Here is a 19363-nt window from a genome sequence, read left to right on the forward strand (position 1 = left end):
CTTTGTTTTCATAGTGGGAATAATGAGTATACGATTGTCAGAAGAGGAGCGTAAGTATCTTGCTGGTGTGTACACATGGGTGAGGTCGGATAGGTATGTTGGACTAGAGTCCGACAGTGAAACAGCACAGAGAACAAATTTTGTGTTTGATTCTGGATTGAATGGATAGCCAGTGTAGGGTACAGAGCAGCGGGGAGGTGAGCTCTGATCATGGTACTCTAAGAATGATCCGAGCAGCTGTGTTTTGAACTTTTTGAAGTTTCTGGAGTAGATATTGAGATGAACCAGACAGAATTGAGTTACAATAGTCCAGTCTTGAAAGTACTAATGAACACATAAGTGTTTTAGTGGCATCAACTGAAAGATATTTGAGAATTGAGCTGATGCGTCTCAGCTCAATATATGCAGCCTTGCATATGTTTATGACATGTTGGTGCAATGTGAGAGTACCATCCAGAGTAACACCTAGGTTTCGTACTGATTGTGTGTGAATTTAATGTTGGCATTGCTGATATTTATTGTTTGACGTAAGGAATGTGAATGAGAAAGTCTTTGTGTTGTGATCAGAATGGCCTCAGTTTTATCATCATTTATCTGCAGCTTGTTACATGTCATCCAAGATTTCACATCGGAAATGCACCTGTCTACACCTTGGATGGTAGCATCAACTTCAGTTGGGTGGCTAGATTTGTATATTTGGGTGTCATCAGCGTACAATTGGTGAGACACTGGATGATGATCTATGACACTTGATAGCGACTGAGTGTATAGAATGAAGAGAACAGGTCCAAGAACAGACCCCTGTGGAACACAACAACACTGATCAAATGGGCTGGACTGTATTCCATTTGCAGATACAATTTATGTCCTGTTGACCAAGTAGGACTTGAACCATACAAGTCAACATAACAAGATTGATCAAAATCTGATCAGAAATATGGCTACTTGAGTGGTACAAGTTCAGTCAATCAGACTTAAGATTAAATTATTAATATGTAGTCATTTCACTCATTATCAAACCTATCCAAGATCTTGATTTTATAAACCAATTTCAAGTCTGAATTAAATCAGATCATAAACATGGCTTACAAAGTGTTACCAACCTCAGCCATTAAGATGCAAAAATATTTACTTATTAATATACATGTATGTAGCTGATTATCAAACTCTTCTGAGATCTTTATAATTTAATGCATAAATAACAAGTTGTATCCAAATCAGATCATAAATCTGGCCACTGGAATGCTTACAAGGTCAGCCAATTGGATGCAAGAGTATCTCATTAATATGCATGGGTTTTACTGGAAAATTTCACTCAGAAACAAACATGCTCCAACAGATCTACTGAACAAGACTGATAAATCAAGAAGCCATGAAATTATCACAGTGATTGTTATGTATATTAAATTTAATTGTTTGTTTCTTAGTTTTAAATATTTTTTTATTACATGCTATTTTAATGTAACATTATATACTGGACTTAACTTTGTCCAAAACTGAGTTCATTTTGGCTTGACCTGATTGAGTTTTTTTATTTTATTTTGTGTAAACAACTAATAAATAGCTAAATTATTCTCTCTGTGTATGGGCATAATATCAGGATCATTATTAATAGAAGAAAACATATTTATTTGAGTGGACGTTTTGGAATTTCCTGAATCCAGGTTATGGTTTTGATTTTGTAAACATCAGGATCATTCTAGAAGGTTGTTCTACATTAGGTAATGTTTTTTTTATAGAAATGCTAATTGTGACTGGAGGTCAAAAAGAGAAATAGATAATTTGCAACTGTGAGGACTTGGTCATTCATGCTTTAACATCTAGCACTTTCAATTTGTATATGTTGTGACCTGTAGTTTGGGGCTAGAATCTTTTTGTTCAAATTACTGAATTCAATTCATTTTCTCTGGAAATACAAAAATGCTCTGATAAAATTCATGGATAGAGTCATTCACTGGAATTTATACTGAATTCAAATCTGGAATTATATTAATGTCATTTATCAAAAGACACATCAACACTCTATAAGCTATAACAGACACATGATTCCCTTCAGTTTTTGGATTTCTCTGGGACTTTCAATTAATTTTATTCAGGACTTTACATTATTGGGACTTGTGTCTGTAATTCTTGGGTTATTTTGGGATTTAATTTACAATACTGTAGGTTTTTCTCCTCCCATTTTTACATTTTATTCTAGGGAAATAAATTATCTGTTAAATTTTACATAGCTTGTTGTCATTCACTCTTTTGTTACATATATTAAGAGCACAGACTCATAACAGTGATCTTTTGACAAATAGTGAAGTTCTCTTTGGTGCATCCATGTATCATTTTACATGATCATAGTGGTGTCCAAGAAGATGAACTAAATACAAATGTTGGCCAAAGTTCTGACATCAGGAAGACAGTCAGATGGACAGATGAAGAGAAATACATTATCAATCCAAATGCTTGCAATCTGACAACTTATGAACAGCAACCAATGAATGTTGTCATACTGTAAGACTTTATAACACTTCTAAATCTTATGAAATTCATTTATATTAGAAAGTATAATGATGGGGTCTTCTCTAGTAAGGCCACCCCTTCTGCAGCAAGAAAGTGACCTCATAAGCAGGTTGACCTTTCAAGAAGAAGATCACATGAATGTGAGTAATAATTACATGCAAAGTGTGAATCAATATTTTCATTTAAGACTCACTTACATGTTATGCAATTAATATGATAAAACTCATAATGTTATTTGAAATAATTAAAATAATTAATCATGGTGCAAGAGCACCTTGTAAAAATAAAATCAGGGCACAAACATCTGGTATTAACTCAATTTCCATGCATTCCATTTTTCCACCACTTTATAATGTATAACTAAAGAAGCTTATTTAAATCTTTCTGACATCCAATTTCTCAGCAATTATTAACGGGCTCTCCCTCTTTTTGTTTAATCAAATTTTGACTTTTCCTTTTAAACTGAGAATATCTGACAATGTGAATTTTGTACAACATTTTATTACTGTGTTGAATATCTGAAGGTTATTACATGAAATTCTGCATGTACAAAGGAAGGGAGCAAGTTACATGATTGACTGGTTTTAGTCCAGTATCATTTCAATACATTTCTTAATCTTTCTGAGAAGCCATTAAGGCAAATGTATTATCTGATTCTATAATGACTTGATGTCATATTGACTTGAGCAAAACAATTCTGTGCTTCTCAGTAGTTACCTTTTTGTCATTCTGGTAATTATCAGTGGTAATAATAGTAAGCAAACTATCAAAGTGACAAAACCTAATATCTAAGGAACACACAACTGTAAGGAAAATTTGATTATTTACTGTTTTGTATTTATTAAAGTTAGGTACCATATCATTATGCTGGAACAAATGTCAACAGGTTACATTTAGAAATCAACAATTAAACTTGTGATTTCTATCTGTAAACCTCATACTGTGGTCAGTTATAAGGGGTAAATTGGACAGTTTTTGTAATTGTTATGTATATTTAGTTTGTAATGTGTGCCTTACCTTTGTCCATGATTGAGGATATTGTTTTTGTGCATAACTGATTTTTGTCTTGTTTTTAAGTTTATAAACAGATGTTTACTTGGGTTTGAAATCAGGACTAAGCCTTGATAATGACCTTAGAAGGTTCCAAATCAGAACTTGTTTAAAGTTTAGGGTAATTATCCATTAAGATTAGTTTTTTTTTAAAAAGTTATTACTAAATAAGTAATGTGGGGATGTTGATAATGTTGAGATAAAAGTATTCATTCCTCCATTAATTTCAGTCTGTAGAAGTATTTACTGTTTTCAGATATAATTTGAGAGGAATCATTTAGTGCTCATTAACGTTTGGACTAAAAACACAATCTTGGGATTACTGATAACTTATTCAAAGACATTTCTGGATCATATTATTGTGCTATATCAAGACTATTGGTACAATGACATAGTGAAGACTTTCAGTGTATCAACACATTCAAGATTGAAATTCATTCAGAACACCACTGTAATTCATGTTGAACACTCTATATTAATGAACTTGTGAAAGAATGTTATAGTTTATTTGGGATTTAATTCACAATACTGTAAGTTCCTTTCATATTTTCACTTTGTATTCTAGAGAAATAAATTATTTGTTGAATTTTAATAAACTTTTATGTTTTGTTTTTCTGTTAAGTTTAGGACCATAGAGCCATAACACAATAATATGCCATTCCAGAGGGGTACTTTTAAACTCAAACTTGTCTATGCCATGGGACCCTGTGCATATATAGTTGGTGGCTGTTGATAAAGGGGCCATTCAAGAGGGGGATAAATGTACCCTACAATTTCATCTGCTCTCATCCTTAATTGCATTTGGTTATAATTTACCTGTTTAAGAGCAGCTAGTAATGCAATACACCTGGAATTCGATCCATTTATAACACCCTCTGCATACTGTATACCTAACTTTATAATAGCTGGATGGATACCACTATTACAAAATCTGAAAAAGATAAAAGATACTTTTAAATGCTTTCTAAAACCTGAAACCAAAACAAAACTACAGGTATAACACGTCCTAAACAGCATGTTCTTTGAGCTTTTCCAACTGCGGAGAACCACTTTGAAAGAAAAACCTATCTGAGTAGTCAACTAACGTCCTGGAATTAAAAATTTAAAGTAGCAGAGAAACATTTTCCTACTGAACTTCCATTTCAGGTGAGTATACAAATATTCAGCATACCAAGACAATAACCAGCTAGCCAGCCAGAAGATTAAATAATTCTGTTTAGGACATAGTTTGTAAAAGTAATTTTTAAAAAAATGATGTTACTCTTGATAATATGTGAACAATCACATTCACATAAAATAAGCTCTGCTGCCTCTTAGGTCCAGCACTCTCAGAAAGATGTAAAGTTTCTTCTTTCCATATTTATACATTATACAAAGGGAAGAAACTCTTTCCCATTACCTTCCCTTGCCTACTGGCTACCAGTTTAAGTTGAGTGATACATCAGTGGATGCCTGCAGTTGCAGTAAGGTCTGGGAGGGTTTAACAGTATTATGATTAAGTATTCCAGGAGGAATAAATTTTACTTTTTCTTATGAATATGTTCTATAATCACATTAACTATGAGTAAATATAGAAGAGGATGAGGAAATGCATCAGCATCCAACCACAACTACTGGCATACACTGAAAGCATATTGTATGAATTCATTATAAGGGTAAACACTGAAGCACAACCAATGGTCACATATTACAAAACAATTTAAGTCGCAACCAGATAATTGCTTTATGAGCCATATAACCAGCAAACATGTCTTATAAGATAGCAGCTCAGCTTTAAAATGGCTCTAGCTAAAGGCTCAAACTGAGCCAAGTCAGAACCTATGAAAGATTCCACCCAGGGAAACAAGGTGAGTAATTTAGTACTATTCAGATTAAACTTGGTCAGAAATTATTCATCCTTGTTGAGGCCTATATTTGCTCTCACATAATGCATGTCTGTCTTAGAAATCTTGAAGCAATACCCCTTGATCATAACAGGATCAAACTTTTTATTCCTAAAGAACCACAGAATAAAGTCCAATGTGAGATCAAACCATTTATTGACATGATAATGCTGTTTGTGTACCAGTCCTAAAAAACATCTCATCCTGTTATAAGCCTTCAAGTGCCTTGTATAGGACAGTTTGAGCAGACTGAGATTTTCCTGGTGATGTCTACTGTTTAGTGCAAAGGTGTGTATGACATTTGTTGAGCAGGCATTTGTGGTCTACTATTTACTCTTAAATGGGAATATAACTTAACTGATGGAAAATTTTAGAAATTTTAGACCACCACATTGCTTGGTGCTTGGATATGTATGCCTGATGACAAATATATGATGGGTACTGTTTACCCTGGACTGAACAACTGTAAAAAGGGTGCATTGAAGACAAACACTAAAGGACTTAACTGTGTTGTTGATGGTTCAATAAAAATTAGATTAACAATGATCAGCTTATAAGGAGCTAAAGTCTTTTAAAAATAAGCAAGAAGTAGTTATAAGATTTCTTTCCTTGATGAATATAATATCTCCTGCCAAATTATTCAATCATACTTGTTTATCTCAGCACTGAAACTATATACATTTAGTACTTTGAGAAACTGATTGACTGATTATAAAAGTTTTGAGTCAGTATTCAAATTTTTGTTTTAACAAAGCATAATACAATGAAGTTTCACTGGGTGTTCTATGCTGAAAATGTTTTATACTTCTGACAAATTTAAGATTCGCAAAGATCCATTACAATAAACATCTATGTGGTAGACAAAACTGGGAAACTAAGTTAAGGCCAGGAACTTAATTGAGTTTAATGTTGTTTTTTCTGAGTTTATCATGGTATAAAATGTCAGTTGCTGACTCACACACCAAATAACGCACGTTATGTTATTTTGTTTGCATCATTAAACAACAGAAATCTTAACTGAGTGTAGTAATACATGGGGTTTTTTGTTATGCAGCTATTTATAGCACATGCTATTGTCCTGCTTGATCGTAATAAGGTCATCATAATACCAGTCCTTCAACCAATGGAAGCCAAATTTATTCAATTATTTTTTTTAAAAAATATTTTGAATGTTCTTTTCCTTTAATGCTTACTTCATGTCTGCCTTCATTGGCAGTGTTTATCTCACACTGTACACGTGACTCTATAGAAGAGGGTATTCTTAGAAAAGTAGTTCTCCTTACAGTTCATACAGAAAAAAACGCAATTCATTTTGATCATGTGGTAACATTCTGACCAATGGAAATGTTACTTTCCTTCACCAGCTATTGGTATTGCAATTATGTTCCTGTATCCTCTATCTTTCACTAAGAAAACAAATGCTAGTCTTAACAATGTTTTAAACACTTTCAGTACCTGAGGGTCTTCATACATGTGGGTCAACAGTAATTGGGTATAAAACATACTTACAGAGTAATGTCTACCACCCTGCAAAAACAGTTTCTAGTGTAATGTGTACCACACTGCAAAGACACTGTTTCCAGTGTAATATGTATCACACTACAAAGACATTGTTTCTAGTGTAATGTGTACTACACTGTAAAGACATTCCCAGTGTAATGTGTACCACACTGCAAATACATTGTTTGCAGTGTAATGTGTACCAAACTGAGGGGAAAAAACAGTTTGCAGTACAATTTGTCTCATACTGCAGAGACATTGTTTGCAGTGTAATTTGTACTCTATTGCAAAGACAATGTTTGCAGCATAACGTGTACCACACTGCAATGACACTGTACAACCTACATTTTAGGAAGACTTCATAAGTAATGAAAGTTCAACAGCTTCAAATTTTCAAAACTTGTTGGTCATTTTCATGGAAAATGTTTAAAATCATTTCTGTCTCACTCTCTCTCATAATTTTGTTTGTGGGGGACATTTTCAGTGATAATGGATACTTTAATTCCTTTTTTTTATTTGAGGATGTAGGTCATGTAAATCCATAAGAAAGAATGGATGCTATGCTGCTGGTCCTGATGCAATCTTACATGCAGCATGCATTGTAAGCTACTTGGTTGTTAACCTTCACAATTAGAATCTTGTCAGGTAGTGCTTATTTTTAGACAACTGATGCATCAGTCAGGCACATCAAAACACATCTAATAACAATATTTCATGGCTAGAATACATAAAATGTGAAATAACACTCAGTATCAAACTTCTACTAGTGGCAAATAGGGAATTTTGTCAATGTAGCTCTTAACCCTCACTTACAAATTCAGCTGCATTATTTTCAACTGCAATATGGGATTTATCCCATAACTGCATAGCATGCAAACCCTCTTAAAATGCCAAAATTGAACTAAAAGTCTTAAACATGACCAAGTTGAACTAACACTTGAAAACATGCCCAAGTTGAATTAAAACTTTTAAACATTCCGAAGTTGAATTAAAACTCTTAAACATTCTGAAGTTAAATTAAAACTCTTAAACATTCCGAAGTTGAATTAAAACTTTTAAACATTCTGAAGTTGAATTAAAACTCTTAAACATTCCGAAGTTGAATTAAAACTCTTAAACATTCTGAAGTTAAATTAAAACTCTTAAACATTCCGAAGTTGAATTAAAACTTTTAAACATGCCCAAATTGAATTAAAATTCTTAACCCTTTACCTCATAGAGCATAGTTACAAAGTGCAGCGTGCTATAAACAGAACACCTGTTACCTATTCGACTCCATATGCATAGGTCTGCCTGTTAACTGTTAAGCAATGTAGTGTATGTTACGTTTAACAGCAATTTTAACCATTTTACATTTTTGTTACACATCTATAATGTGTGGAAAAATTTAAGAGTAAAGTCCGATTGTTATAGCTGTATAATTATTTTTCACGGAAGAATTTATGTGCTTTAAGATCTTGAGAGAACTCATTCACCATCAAGTCAGTGAGGCCGCGTGACCAACCATAGCTGCTATTTCTCATACTCAAAATTTACAAGTTTTTCGTCTGCGTCTACATCACTAATTCATCTGAATTTGATAATTTATAAAAACTAATTGCTGCCTACATCAATATCAGAGCCTTTACCTAAATTATTTAATCTTTCATAGTTGTGATTCTAATCGTGAAAACTTCGTAAGTACTGAATGAAATCCGCGACCTCCATTTTGGAGAGTGGAGAATACGACCCAGTTACTTTATATAGTAGATATCGACCAGAGCATAAACAGTGACGTGATCTGTCGTAATTGTCATTTGCAGAAATAAATGTTGTATCTAATAGGCGGTTTTCCCCGAAGGTGGTGCTACGAAAACCAGCTAAAAATGGCTGATGCATACAACAGGCGTCAAAAAGACGCTTCCGTGAGAATGGAGTAGAGTCATCAAAAGGTGCTTCCATGCAAATGGAGTAGAGGCGTCCAAGGACGCTTGCATGAGGTAAAGCTTAAACATGCCCAAATTGAATTCAAACTCTTAAACATGCCCAAACTGAACTCAAATATGCTTTTGTCCACAAATTAAAAATTTGATGGGTTTAAAAAAAAAAAACTTGAATTGAAATAACATACAAACAGACATACAAATTATTTTGGTTACATCTTGCAGTGAAATAAGGATAAATGTCTGCATTGTATTTATGCAAATCAACTTACGATATTGATTTAGTCAGTGAGGCTTCTCTTTCATACTGTGGAAGATGATCAAAAAGTCGCACTTTTCTCTGTGCAGTTGTTCTCATGGGGATTTGCTGTTTCTCAAGTTTCTTTGCAACCCTTTTCTGTGTCTCAGCAACATCTGCCTTCATGTGATCTGGTACTCTCTGTGGTACTTCCTTCTTGACAACTATAGGAAATTCATTATTGTAAATAGTGACTGTAGGAAAACTGTAGCAAATAATAAAAATCATCAGTAGTAGAAATATTTTCAAAAAGGATGATTGGCCACTACAAAAAAGTCCGACTGAAATTCTGGCAAGCAATCAGATCCTGTGTCTGATTATAACTAATTATACCAATTAAGCAAAATTTATTATTACTGTGTATACTTGAGCAGTATCAAAATGGGGCTTTTGACCAGGCTTACTGCTGGACTATCTAATGTTACCTCTCCACTACATGCAAATGTATGTAGTGTGGGATTCAAAAATGTAATTCTAATGTTAGCATGAATGATTTGCATAGTAAAATCAACAGGTGTAAATGAAGTAGCTAATTACTAAATCTTTTAGAAATGCAAATGGTGACACCCAACAGCAACAAAAGTACTGCCACTGCTGGACAATTTTGTCTTTGTATATGCTGCCAACAGTGGTGTCATTGTGGATACTCTCTACAAACACAAACAATACTGCAGCCAGTTCAAGTAATTTTACTCTTCAGAAATGTAAATGATTTTGCAAAGCAAAATCTGCTAGCATAAACTCCCCATAGATGCCCCCAAACAAAGTTACCACTAGGTACCCCAGTTAGCCCATTATACTATTACAGCTAGCAGCAATAAACACTATCAAACATTTACTTAATTTACTTATTTGTAAATCAGATACCTGCTTTTAATCACTAGTGCACCAATTCCATATCTGTGCATGGAGTCACAGGTCGTTTTCCATTTTCACCAACACAATCTTGAACTCTGCCATGATAATGGTTTTATCTTTATTAGCTACAGTGAACAGTTTACTAATTGTAATGAAACTGCTTTGTGGTGCCTTGAAAAATTCTGAATAGACACGTTTGTCAATGCAGCTGCTGTGAGATTTTACCAGCACCACCAGCCAAATCAGTTGCTATTGAAATTGCCTTGACAGAAAAACTTTTGTACCTGATAGTTGCTGTGGTCACAATTCCAACCATACCAAGGTCAAATGTTGTTGAGGACACGAGGTCACAAATCATGCCTATCATAGTTATTATGTTATTAGTATGATCACAAAATATAATTGTTTGACAGGCTGGACTTCTTCAGGAGTATCATGCACATGCTATTTTAACCAATTACCCTTTTTACTTCTACAACTGCTATACAAGCATAGCAAATATGTACCTGGGAAATATTAAGTCTCAGAGGATTGTTCATTCTGATGACATTGTACAACATTCATTTACAACCATATCGACTATGCCACTGACATGTGTCACAAACAACTGTTCTCATTTTCATCTAAGAACTTTTCCATGGCCAAACGCATACTTGCTGAATAACAAATTTGTATTTTCTTGGTTCTGGGATGGATTTTTTCAGTAAATTACACTTCTTTGTTGAGTGCTTTTATACCTGGCTGTGCTGTCAGTGACTGGGTATTTCTGCATGCTAATGCAGCAATCTTAAGCTAGCTTAGAGCTGACTCTGGTACATAAGGGTGAGGGTGGACCCAACTGTCAATTTCTAATTGTCCTTAACAAGATTATATTTTAGTGTATATGAGGGTTTGTTAATACCACTGTAACATAGATATTCATCAAAAAGTGGAACAAAATTAGTATCAATGCTGAACACTCAGGTGGCCTAGGTGGTTTTAGCATCTGCTTCAGACATGGGAGGTGGCAGGTTTGAAGCCTAGCCAAATCATACCAAGACATATAAAAATGGTATTGGCAGCTGTCTCGCAAGGCACTCAGCACTAAGAGGTTAATGTTAGGACTGGTCAGCCTGGTGCAAGGATATTGTTACTAGGTGGGACATGATGCTACATGTCTGCAGCATGATGCCCCAGTGCTAGACATAACTATAAACTCCCACACTGCAGATATGACTGAATCTTTTTTCAAAGCTGCGTTAAAAATCCAAATCACGTAATGCTGTTAGATGTGCTTTTGATTCATCAAAAAAGACTCATCAGTTACAAGTGGATTAATCACAACCTTACCTCCAGCTACATCATCGTCAATACATATAAATACCCTAAATGGGTAAAGCAGTCATTGGTCTGGCAGTCACTGATTCTGATAACAAATTTAAACAATGTTGAAGAAAATTAACAATGTCATACACTACTCGCTGAATAGGAACACTTACACTAGAAGACTTAGCCAATGACAAAGTACCTGATACCAAAGACTCCGAGAAGCTCCTGTGCCCCTTAATATCTTAACAGGGATAAGCTTAGCAGAATCACTGATAAGTGATACAGAACCTTTCAACATGAATGCTTCATAATTCTCCATAATGAAATCAGACTAGGGTCTGTTTAACTCAACCAGTGTAGTGCTTTCAATTAAAGACCATGACCATGACCTCTTTGAAATAAGTGCATCTCGAATAGCTCTGTCTTGATTCTGCTGCTTATTCTTCAACTTGTAGCAATCAGAAATAATGTCCATTTTCTTCTCACAGTAAGTGCACATAGGCAGAGATAATGATTTCTGATCAATCTTATCAGAAGTTTGATTCCTAAAAGTTGTGCCACATTAAGACTTGGAAGCACTTAATATATGAGACTGAGATGATTTGTTTACCAAAAACCTGCCTGGAAGACTTTATTGTCAAAACTTTGTGAGTCTGGGAATAATCATCAGCTGTATGAGCAACAGTATCCAAAGTTTTACCATTTGCTCATCAAGATAGGTCTTGACATTACTATGGACATAATTTTTGAACTCTTCAATTATTATGAGCTGCCTGTGGTTACTGTAAACTCAATCAACCTTCTTGGGTACACACTACCTATCAAATAGTAGTTTTTTCTCCCATGCAAAAATGAGAATTGTTTGTTTATATAGTTTTCTACAATTCCTAAAATTCTGTTGATATGCTTCAGGTGCAAGCTCATAACCCTTCAGATTTATTCCTTAACCACATCATAATCAGCGCTGTTGCACTGACAGTGAAATGAGATCTCACAAGCTCCAGTAATAAGTACACCTTGTAATAACAAGGTCCAGTGCTTTCTTGGCTAGTTCAAGTTTTCAGCAATCTTGTCAAGATGAAAAAATATTTATCAACTTCCTTTTCCAGAAACGGGGGTAGTAACTCGATATTTATGATAACATGAAAGTCTGAAATTGTGTGCAATGGGGGGCAAGACCAGGCTCTACTTGCCAGTTCTAATTCTTTTAAATCTATATTGCATAATCTTTTCTTCCTTATCGCTCTCTCTCTCTCTCTGCATTTGTATTTCCCTCTCTTCTTTATCTCTGCCTATCCCTTTCCTCTCTCTCTCTCTCTTTTAATTTTTCTATTTTCTTTTTCTCTCTGCCTTTGTATCTCTCTCTCTTTTCATCTGCCTCTCTTCTCTCTGAATACATATTTTTCCCTCTCTCTCTCTCTGTGATTGTATTTCTATCATGTCTTTCTGAATTTGCATAATTTCTTTCTGAAGCTGAAGCTTACTTAACTCTATCAAAACCAGAAACAGACTTACTAATCAAACCCAAAGCACTTTTATCCCAAAAATTTTCAACCAAATACAGGAAAAAAAATATTTTGTATTTCTTCTTTTGACAAAGATGCTTTTACTTCTGAAATAGCACAATGCCTGGTAAGCTCAAGCAACTTTAACATTTTTCAGAGACTCTAACCGTGCCTGGGTAGGATTTGAAACAAAGTTCACTATCATAGATGACATTTTTAATGCATTTTTAATTCACTAAAGATTGTTAAAATATGTGCAATTAAAAACATTACCTGGGACAACAAAAATTCCAAAACAAAGTCAATTTAAATTTTGAAAATAATTTTAATTTCTCAGAAACAATGGGAAAAAAACTGTATTCCAGAGAAGCCCCCAATTTCTGTTATGACTATGGTCTTAAACTAAGTAACAGAAAAAGCAAAACAGCAAAACGACAAGTTACTTACAGCATTGTGAATTAAATCCCAAATAATCCTAGAAGTTCTATCATCAATCCAAAAGTATAGCTGTCATGGAATTGTATAAATACATTTATTTATTAAATACAGGTAGTCCGGCTTCATTTATAAGTTATAACTATTGTACTACCATGTTTTATTTTTGTATATTTTCTATGTAGCTTCGGCTTATGTAGTATCATGCAAATATTTTCTATTCTTATTTGTGACTTACCAATATAAAGTTGCAATTTTAAGAAATGTTTAGTACTGTAGGATTCTTATCAGGCACGGTTAGGTTCATTTCTGAACTTATGTATTGTTTTGTAATTATTGTGCCAATAATGTAATCTGTATAGATTACCCTATATAACATCATTACATTTGATCATATATGCCTGTGTTATGCACATGGTGTTAGATGGGTTTTCAGCTGACCAGAGTGATAGGAGTGGTCTGACTGACCAAGTGAACAGTTGTTGTTGTTGTTGTTGTAGGGCTTAACGCCATTTTTCAGCATACAATAGGCTATACATGGCGGCCAGTATTAATGGTGAAGGAAGAACCTGGAAAAACACCGGAAAGAACTACCAACCCACGAGATGCTACTGGCAAGCTTTCTCACATACCCACATTAGCCGAATCCGAGACTCGAACCCACGCAGACAAAGGTGAGATGGCAGTGATCCGTAACGGACAGCACTTTAGACCACTCGGGGCCCCCCAGAAGAGTGAACAGAGTTATTGGAGTGATTGGAATCATCATGGTACAAGCTGCAGAGCTAACCATAGGAACTGGCTGTAGCAGCTGTGAAGTTTAACCATAGCAGCCATAGAGCTGAGTAAAGTGTTGCTGGTCAAGTAGCAGGTGATCAGGCATGGCTGACCAAGGCTGGTGGGCGCTGATTGCTTGATTTACCAACCTGGAATATTGACAGTGTGACTGGTAGCCATGTGTGCTGGTGATGGAGTGTGTAACTCCATACATCTAATCTTTTAGCCATGGGCAAATTTTTGGGGTTGTAATACCCACTGTGTTTTTGGGACTGTATAATATATTTTGTACATCTGTCCATTTGTTTTCATCATTTTCACTATCTGAGTGCATACATTTTTTACTACATGAGTAAAATACATTTTTACTATTTGAGTAAAACACATCATTCTTTCATTGTGAAATCACTGTGACTCATTCACCCCTTGTGCTTGTACTGTGTAAAGTCATTTATTTGTATTTTTATTATTTAGTTCACGCGGATTATGTTACTTGATCCAATATTTGGCTATTATACACATGTATTAATCATAATTCTTATCTCATTCATCATTAAACATTGTATTTGTATCACCATCAAAAGTATTCTGTTGTAAATCCAAAATCCCACCCGGTTATCTTGTTACAATATCCTTCCAAATAAGGTCCAAGCGGTATTCTGAAATAATTCCAATCTTGAATGTCCTGACATCCCAACACTCTTGAAAGTGCTGATGTACCAATAGTCTTTACTAATCACAATGATATAAACTAGAATGCCTTGAATGAATTCATAATAATCCCTAAATAATATTTTAGTTTAAATTGTCAATGAGCACTTTGAAATTGCAGTGGATAATAAATGACTCCTCTGAAAATATAACAGAACACAACAGTAAGTAATTCCACATACTGAACTTAAACAAAATGAACAATGTTGCTTAAATCAACCCTGTATACAAACCAAAGACACAATAAAATAACCATGATGTGGGTTAGAAGTTCACTTCCAAAACATTCTTAAGTTTGTAAATATGGCTAGACCTTGAACTTAAATGTCAGTAAAGGACTTATTTATAACTTATAAACGTGTTTAATAAACATCAGGTACACTCTACATTTCTATCCTCAATCATGGACAAAGGTCAAGCACACAATACAAACTAAATAAATATAACTTACAACAGCCACCCAAGATACAGTAACAATAGCCTTTAATTTAGATGCTTTTGCAACTGCAGGTGCATCAGCTGCCAACAATTCTGGAATGGCCACGAGGAATAGAAATATTCCACTGTTATTTTGCATCTGAATTATCTCTGACATGGATAACTTCAATGTCACCAAGGTGTTCTTTTCTTTGGCCACATTTAGCTGATTAAGCTGTGTTTGGGTTAACCACTAGGAGTCATTTCCAGTTAATTGTGTAGGAAAAAGTATTAATGTCACCTGCAATCACTTTATTTGGCTCTTATTTTTATAAGCTGCTTTAGGCCAAGGTCAACCATAACTTTGTGACATGACATTATTTCTAATCATGCTGTTCAACAAAAACAACTACAACAATATCAGGTTTTGTACAGGTGTGTCAATGTCCCTCATTTGACTACCTGTGCCCTACAGAGAGAACTACAGCAAAATATCCAGGAATAGGGGAATGGTGGAGGATTGCCAGTGGGGACCAAAGTTACACATGCAATAAAGTGCATATCAACCACTAAATCTAAGGGTCCAAGTGTTCCAACGTTGGGTACAACATGGTGAAATCATGCTGAGAAATCTGCAGTTCTGTATCAACAATTTTTGGTCTCAGTCCATCAATGACAATGGGGTTCCTGATGACCAGTCAAACACCAAGAAAGCCAAGACAATCTTAACCAGTCAAACAACATTTTACTGATGAGCGATCTGCCACACACCTGAGCCATCTCTTGAAAAACCACAAATGTGTCTTGGTCTGCCAAGTAGGTAGTTATATACCATGAAAACTGCTTGGCACTACTTTCATATAAGTCTGTACTGAGTATGAGAAATGATAGTGGCTGATGTGCCTCCAGAACTCAAAAATGACAACAAAATGTTTCTGCAGCCAATGAAGGGATTATCACTGGCATCCAGAATGTTAATTTCGACTAAATAATTTTACCATTTGCTGTGCCATGCCAAACTGTATCATTATCAATACGTTTTGGGTTTAATATAACTCTGTGTTAGGCTTCCAACACAGGCTAGCAAAAGTCTCTGCAAAACCTCAACATATATCTGAGAGGAATCTTAAACGAAAAATGATAATGAGGCTCCATGAAGTATGAAGTTGTCCTTGATGCTGTTGAAATCCAATGCTATAATACTGGCTGTCTCAAATTACAGCATGTATTCGCACATCTCCAGACACATTTCTGACATTTGTATGATCTCCTTGAAGGATTCATCCTCATGAAACATCAAAACTGGGCCAGCAGTTCTTGCATGTCTCTACAAGTTCAATAATAGTTGAGGCAATATCAATGTTACTCAATTTCCTTTTCTCTTTGTGCTGCTGAATTATGCCATGAAACCAGAGTTAACAAATCCAACATTACCATTGTCAAGGTAATCAGCATCATTGGTTGTATTAGTTTTCCACTGATTTCTAAGGCCTCACATGGAACAAATACTGAGATGTAACATGTACTTGTAAGTCTATTTGACCTCTTTCACTGGGTATGAATAATAATGAAAATCTTTTTTGATTTAATTACAGGTATGTCCATGTCCAAAATGACATCAGGTACTTCAATGATTGTTGCTATTATTTGTTTCATCCAATACTTCTTTGCTTGTGTCCATGATTTTAATCCACTTTCCAGTGCTGTGTCTGCAATCATAGATACAGTCAGACATTGTTGAGCAACTTCAATAATGATTTTACTGACTAGATCTGGCATTGTTGCTATGGATGGAAGTGTAACTTGTTTTGGTTGTACTGGATAGCCAGTGTAGGGTACAGAGCAGCGGGGAGGTGTGATCTGATCATGGTACTCTAAGTATGATCCAAGCAGCTGTGTCTTGAACTTTTTGAAGTTTCTGGAATAGATATTGAGATGAACCAGACAGAATTGAGTTACAATAGTCAAGTCTAGAAAGTACTAATGAACACACAGGTGTTTTAGTGGCATCACCTGAAAGATATTTGCGAATGGAGCTGATGCGTCTCAGCTCAAGATATGCAACCTTGCAATATGTTCACGACATGCTAGTGCAATGTGAGAGTACTGTCCAGAGTAACACCTAGGTTTCCTACTGATTGCATGAATTTAATGTTGGTGCTGCTGATATTAATTGTTTGTGGCAAAGGATGTGAATGAGAAAGTCTTTGTGTTGTGATCAGAATGGCTTCAGTTTTATCATCATTCATCTGCAGCTTATTACATGTCATCTATGATTTCACATCAGAAATGCACCTCTCTACACCTTGGATGGTAGCATTAACTTCAGTTGGGTGGCTAGATTTGTATATTTGGGTGTCATCAGCATACTTGGTTAGACACTGGATGATGATCTATGACACTTGAGAGGGGCTGAGTGTATAAAATCAAGAGAACAGGTCCAAGAACAGACCCCTTGGAACACCACCACATAGATTAACTGGGCTGGAGTGTATTCCATTTGTAGACACAATTTGTGTCCTGTTGACCAAGTAGGACTTGAACCACAGTAATACTGTATCATGAATGCCAAATACATGCTGGAGATGGTGAAGTAAAATATCATAGTCTATTGTGTCAAATGCTGCAGACAAATCAAGGAGGGTGAGGACTGTAATCTTCCGTTATCCAACGCAGGGAGAATGTCATTAACTACTTTTAGAAGAGTAGATTCAGTACTGTGGCAAGGGCGATATGCAGACTGTACATTGCTAAAAAGACTGTTGGAATTCAGATGAGATACAAGCTGGGATAGAACAACCTTTTCTAAGATTTTTTATATGAATGGGAGATTAGAAACTGGGCAGTAGTTCTTTAAATCGTTATGGTCTAGTGTTGGTGTCTTCAACAGAGGCTTTACAATGGCAGTTCTGAAAAATGATGGGAATTCCCCCGATGAGAGAGAGGTATTAATAACATCAGTTAGTGAAGGCAATACTGGATCTAAGCACTCAAGCAGCAGTGATGTTGGAATTGGATGAAGTTCACATGACTTTGGTGCACTCTTCATCAGGATTGTACGTACGAAATCCATAGAGATAGGTTCAAATGCTGCTAATGGTTGCCGCTCAAATTCTGTATCCCAATTGTATGGTGATGATGAGTCAATTGAAATTGTGGTGTCAAGCTTATCTCTAATGGTCTGTACTTTGTCACGGAAGAAATCTGCAAACATGTCTGGAAGGTTGACTGGAGAAAGGTAGTAGGAAGTGGTGTACATTTGTTCCTTGACATTAGCTTGTTAGTGATCTCGAAGAGCTCTTTGCAGCTGGAACTTTCCATGATCTTAGTACTGTAGTGGGCTGATTTTGCTGCATGGACTATATTTGTGACATTCTTCTTAGTGGCTTCATAGATTTACTTGAATAGTGAGTCTGATGGAAAGCCAAAGCCTCTCAGCTTTATGGCGGTCTCTTTTAACAGTGCGAAGCTGGTCCCTAACACTGCTATACCACGGAGAACACTTCTGAATTGATACTCTGCAATTGCTAGCAGGGGCATGTTTGTCGAGCAATGAATGCAGGCAGTTATCGAGTTGTTCTGTACTAGGAGGTAAGCAAGTTGTTAGGTTTGCTTAGATGTCATGCATTAGTTTGGTTCTATTTATCATACAGAGGTTTCTCTTAGTAGCAGATAAGATTAGGGACTGATATGTCAAGATGGCATATAATGCAGAGGTGATCTGATGCCAGTTTGTGGGATACTAGGGAGGACCATAGAATGCTATCATTAGGTCTATGAAGAATCCAGTCTAAAATGAGATGTTTATGGGTGGGTTTGTTAACAGACTGTTTGAGGTTGAAAACATTAATGGAATCTAGGAGTTTTTATGTGTTTGGGTTTCCTAGACAGTCAAAGTGAAAGCTGAAATCTCCAAGAATAATTAGGTTGCCACCTATCAAATTTCCATACTCCAGGAGATTCGGAAACTGCTCCAAAAAGAGAGATTCAGTCAGCTTGCTTTTTCTATAGGCAGAAAAAATGGACTGACCTTTGCTCCATTGTGAGTGTGGTTTGGACTAGTTCAAATGATGTGTGGTCGAAAATGAATGTTGTGGTGTGGTTGAGAGATTTGTTCATTTGATCATGGAGTTCTTTGTGATGACAGCAACTCCACCTCCATAAGAGTGGCAGGGGAACGACTTGATG

The 19363-nt window shown here is 35.5% G+C and overlaps 1 protein-coding gene across 3 annotated transcripts in view; it reads right to left on the bottom strand.

Moving 5' to 3' along the window:
- Positions 1 to 19363, bottom strand: part of LOC149784322 (translation initiation factor eIF2B subunit delta-like) — a 96760-nt gene that overhangs the window by 37412 nt on the left and 39985 nt on the right. For all 3 annotated transcript variants that reach the window (XM_089932353.1, XM_089932351.1, XM_089932352.1), the window contains exons 5-6: positions 9139 to 9328; positions 4378 to 4492 (exon numbers count right to left, since the gene is read on the bottom strand). In XM_089932353.1, the coding sequence (XP_089788479.1) occupies positions 4378 to 4492; positions 9139 to 9328 (305 nt within the window). The remainder of the gene's footprint in view (positions 1 to 4377; positions 4493 to 9138; positions 9329 to 19363) is intronic.

The sequence above is a fragment of the Sinohyriopsis cumingii genome, chromosome 14, assembly GCF_028554795.1.
Source record: "Sinohyriopsis cumingii isolate HCF-2022 chromosome 14, ASM2855479v2, whole genome shotgun sequence".
NCBI lineage: Eukaryota > Metazoa > Mollusca > Bivalvia > Unionida > Unionidae > Sinohyriopsis > Sinohyriopsis cumingii.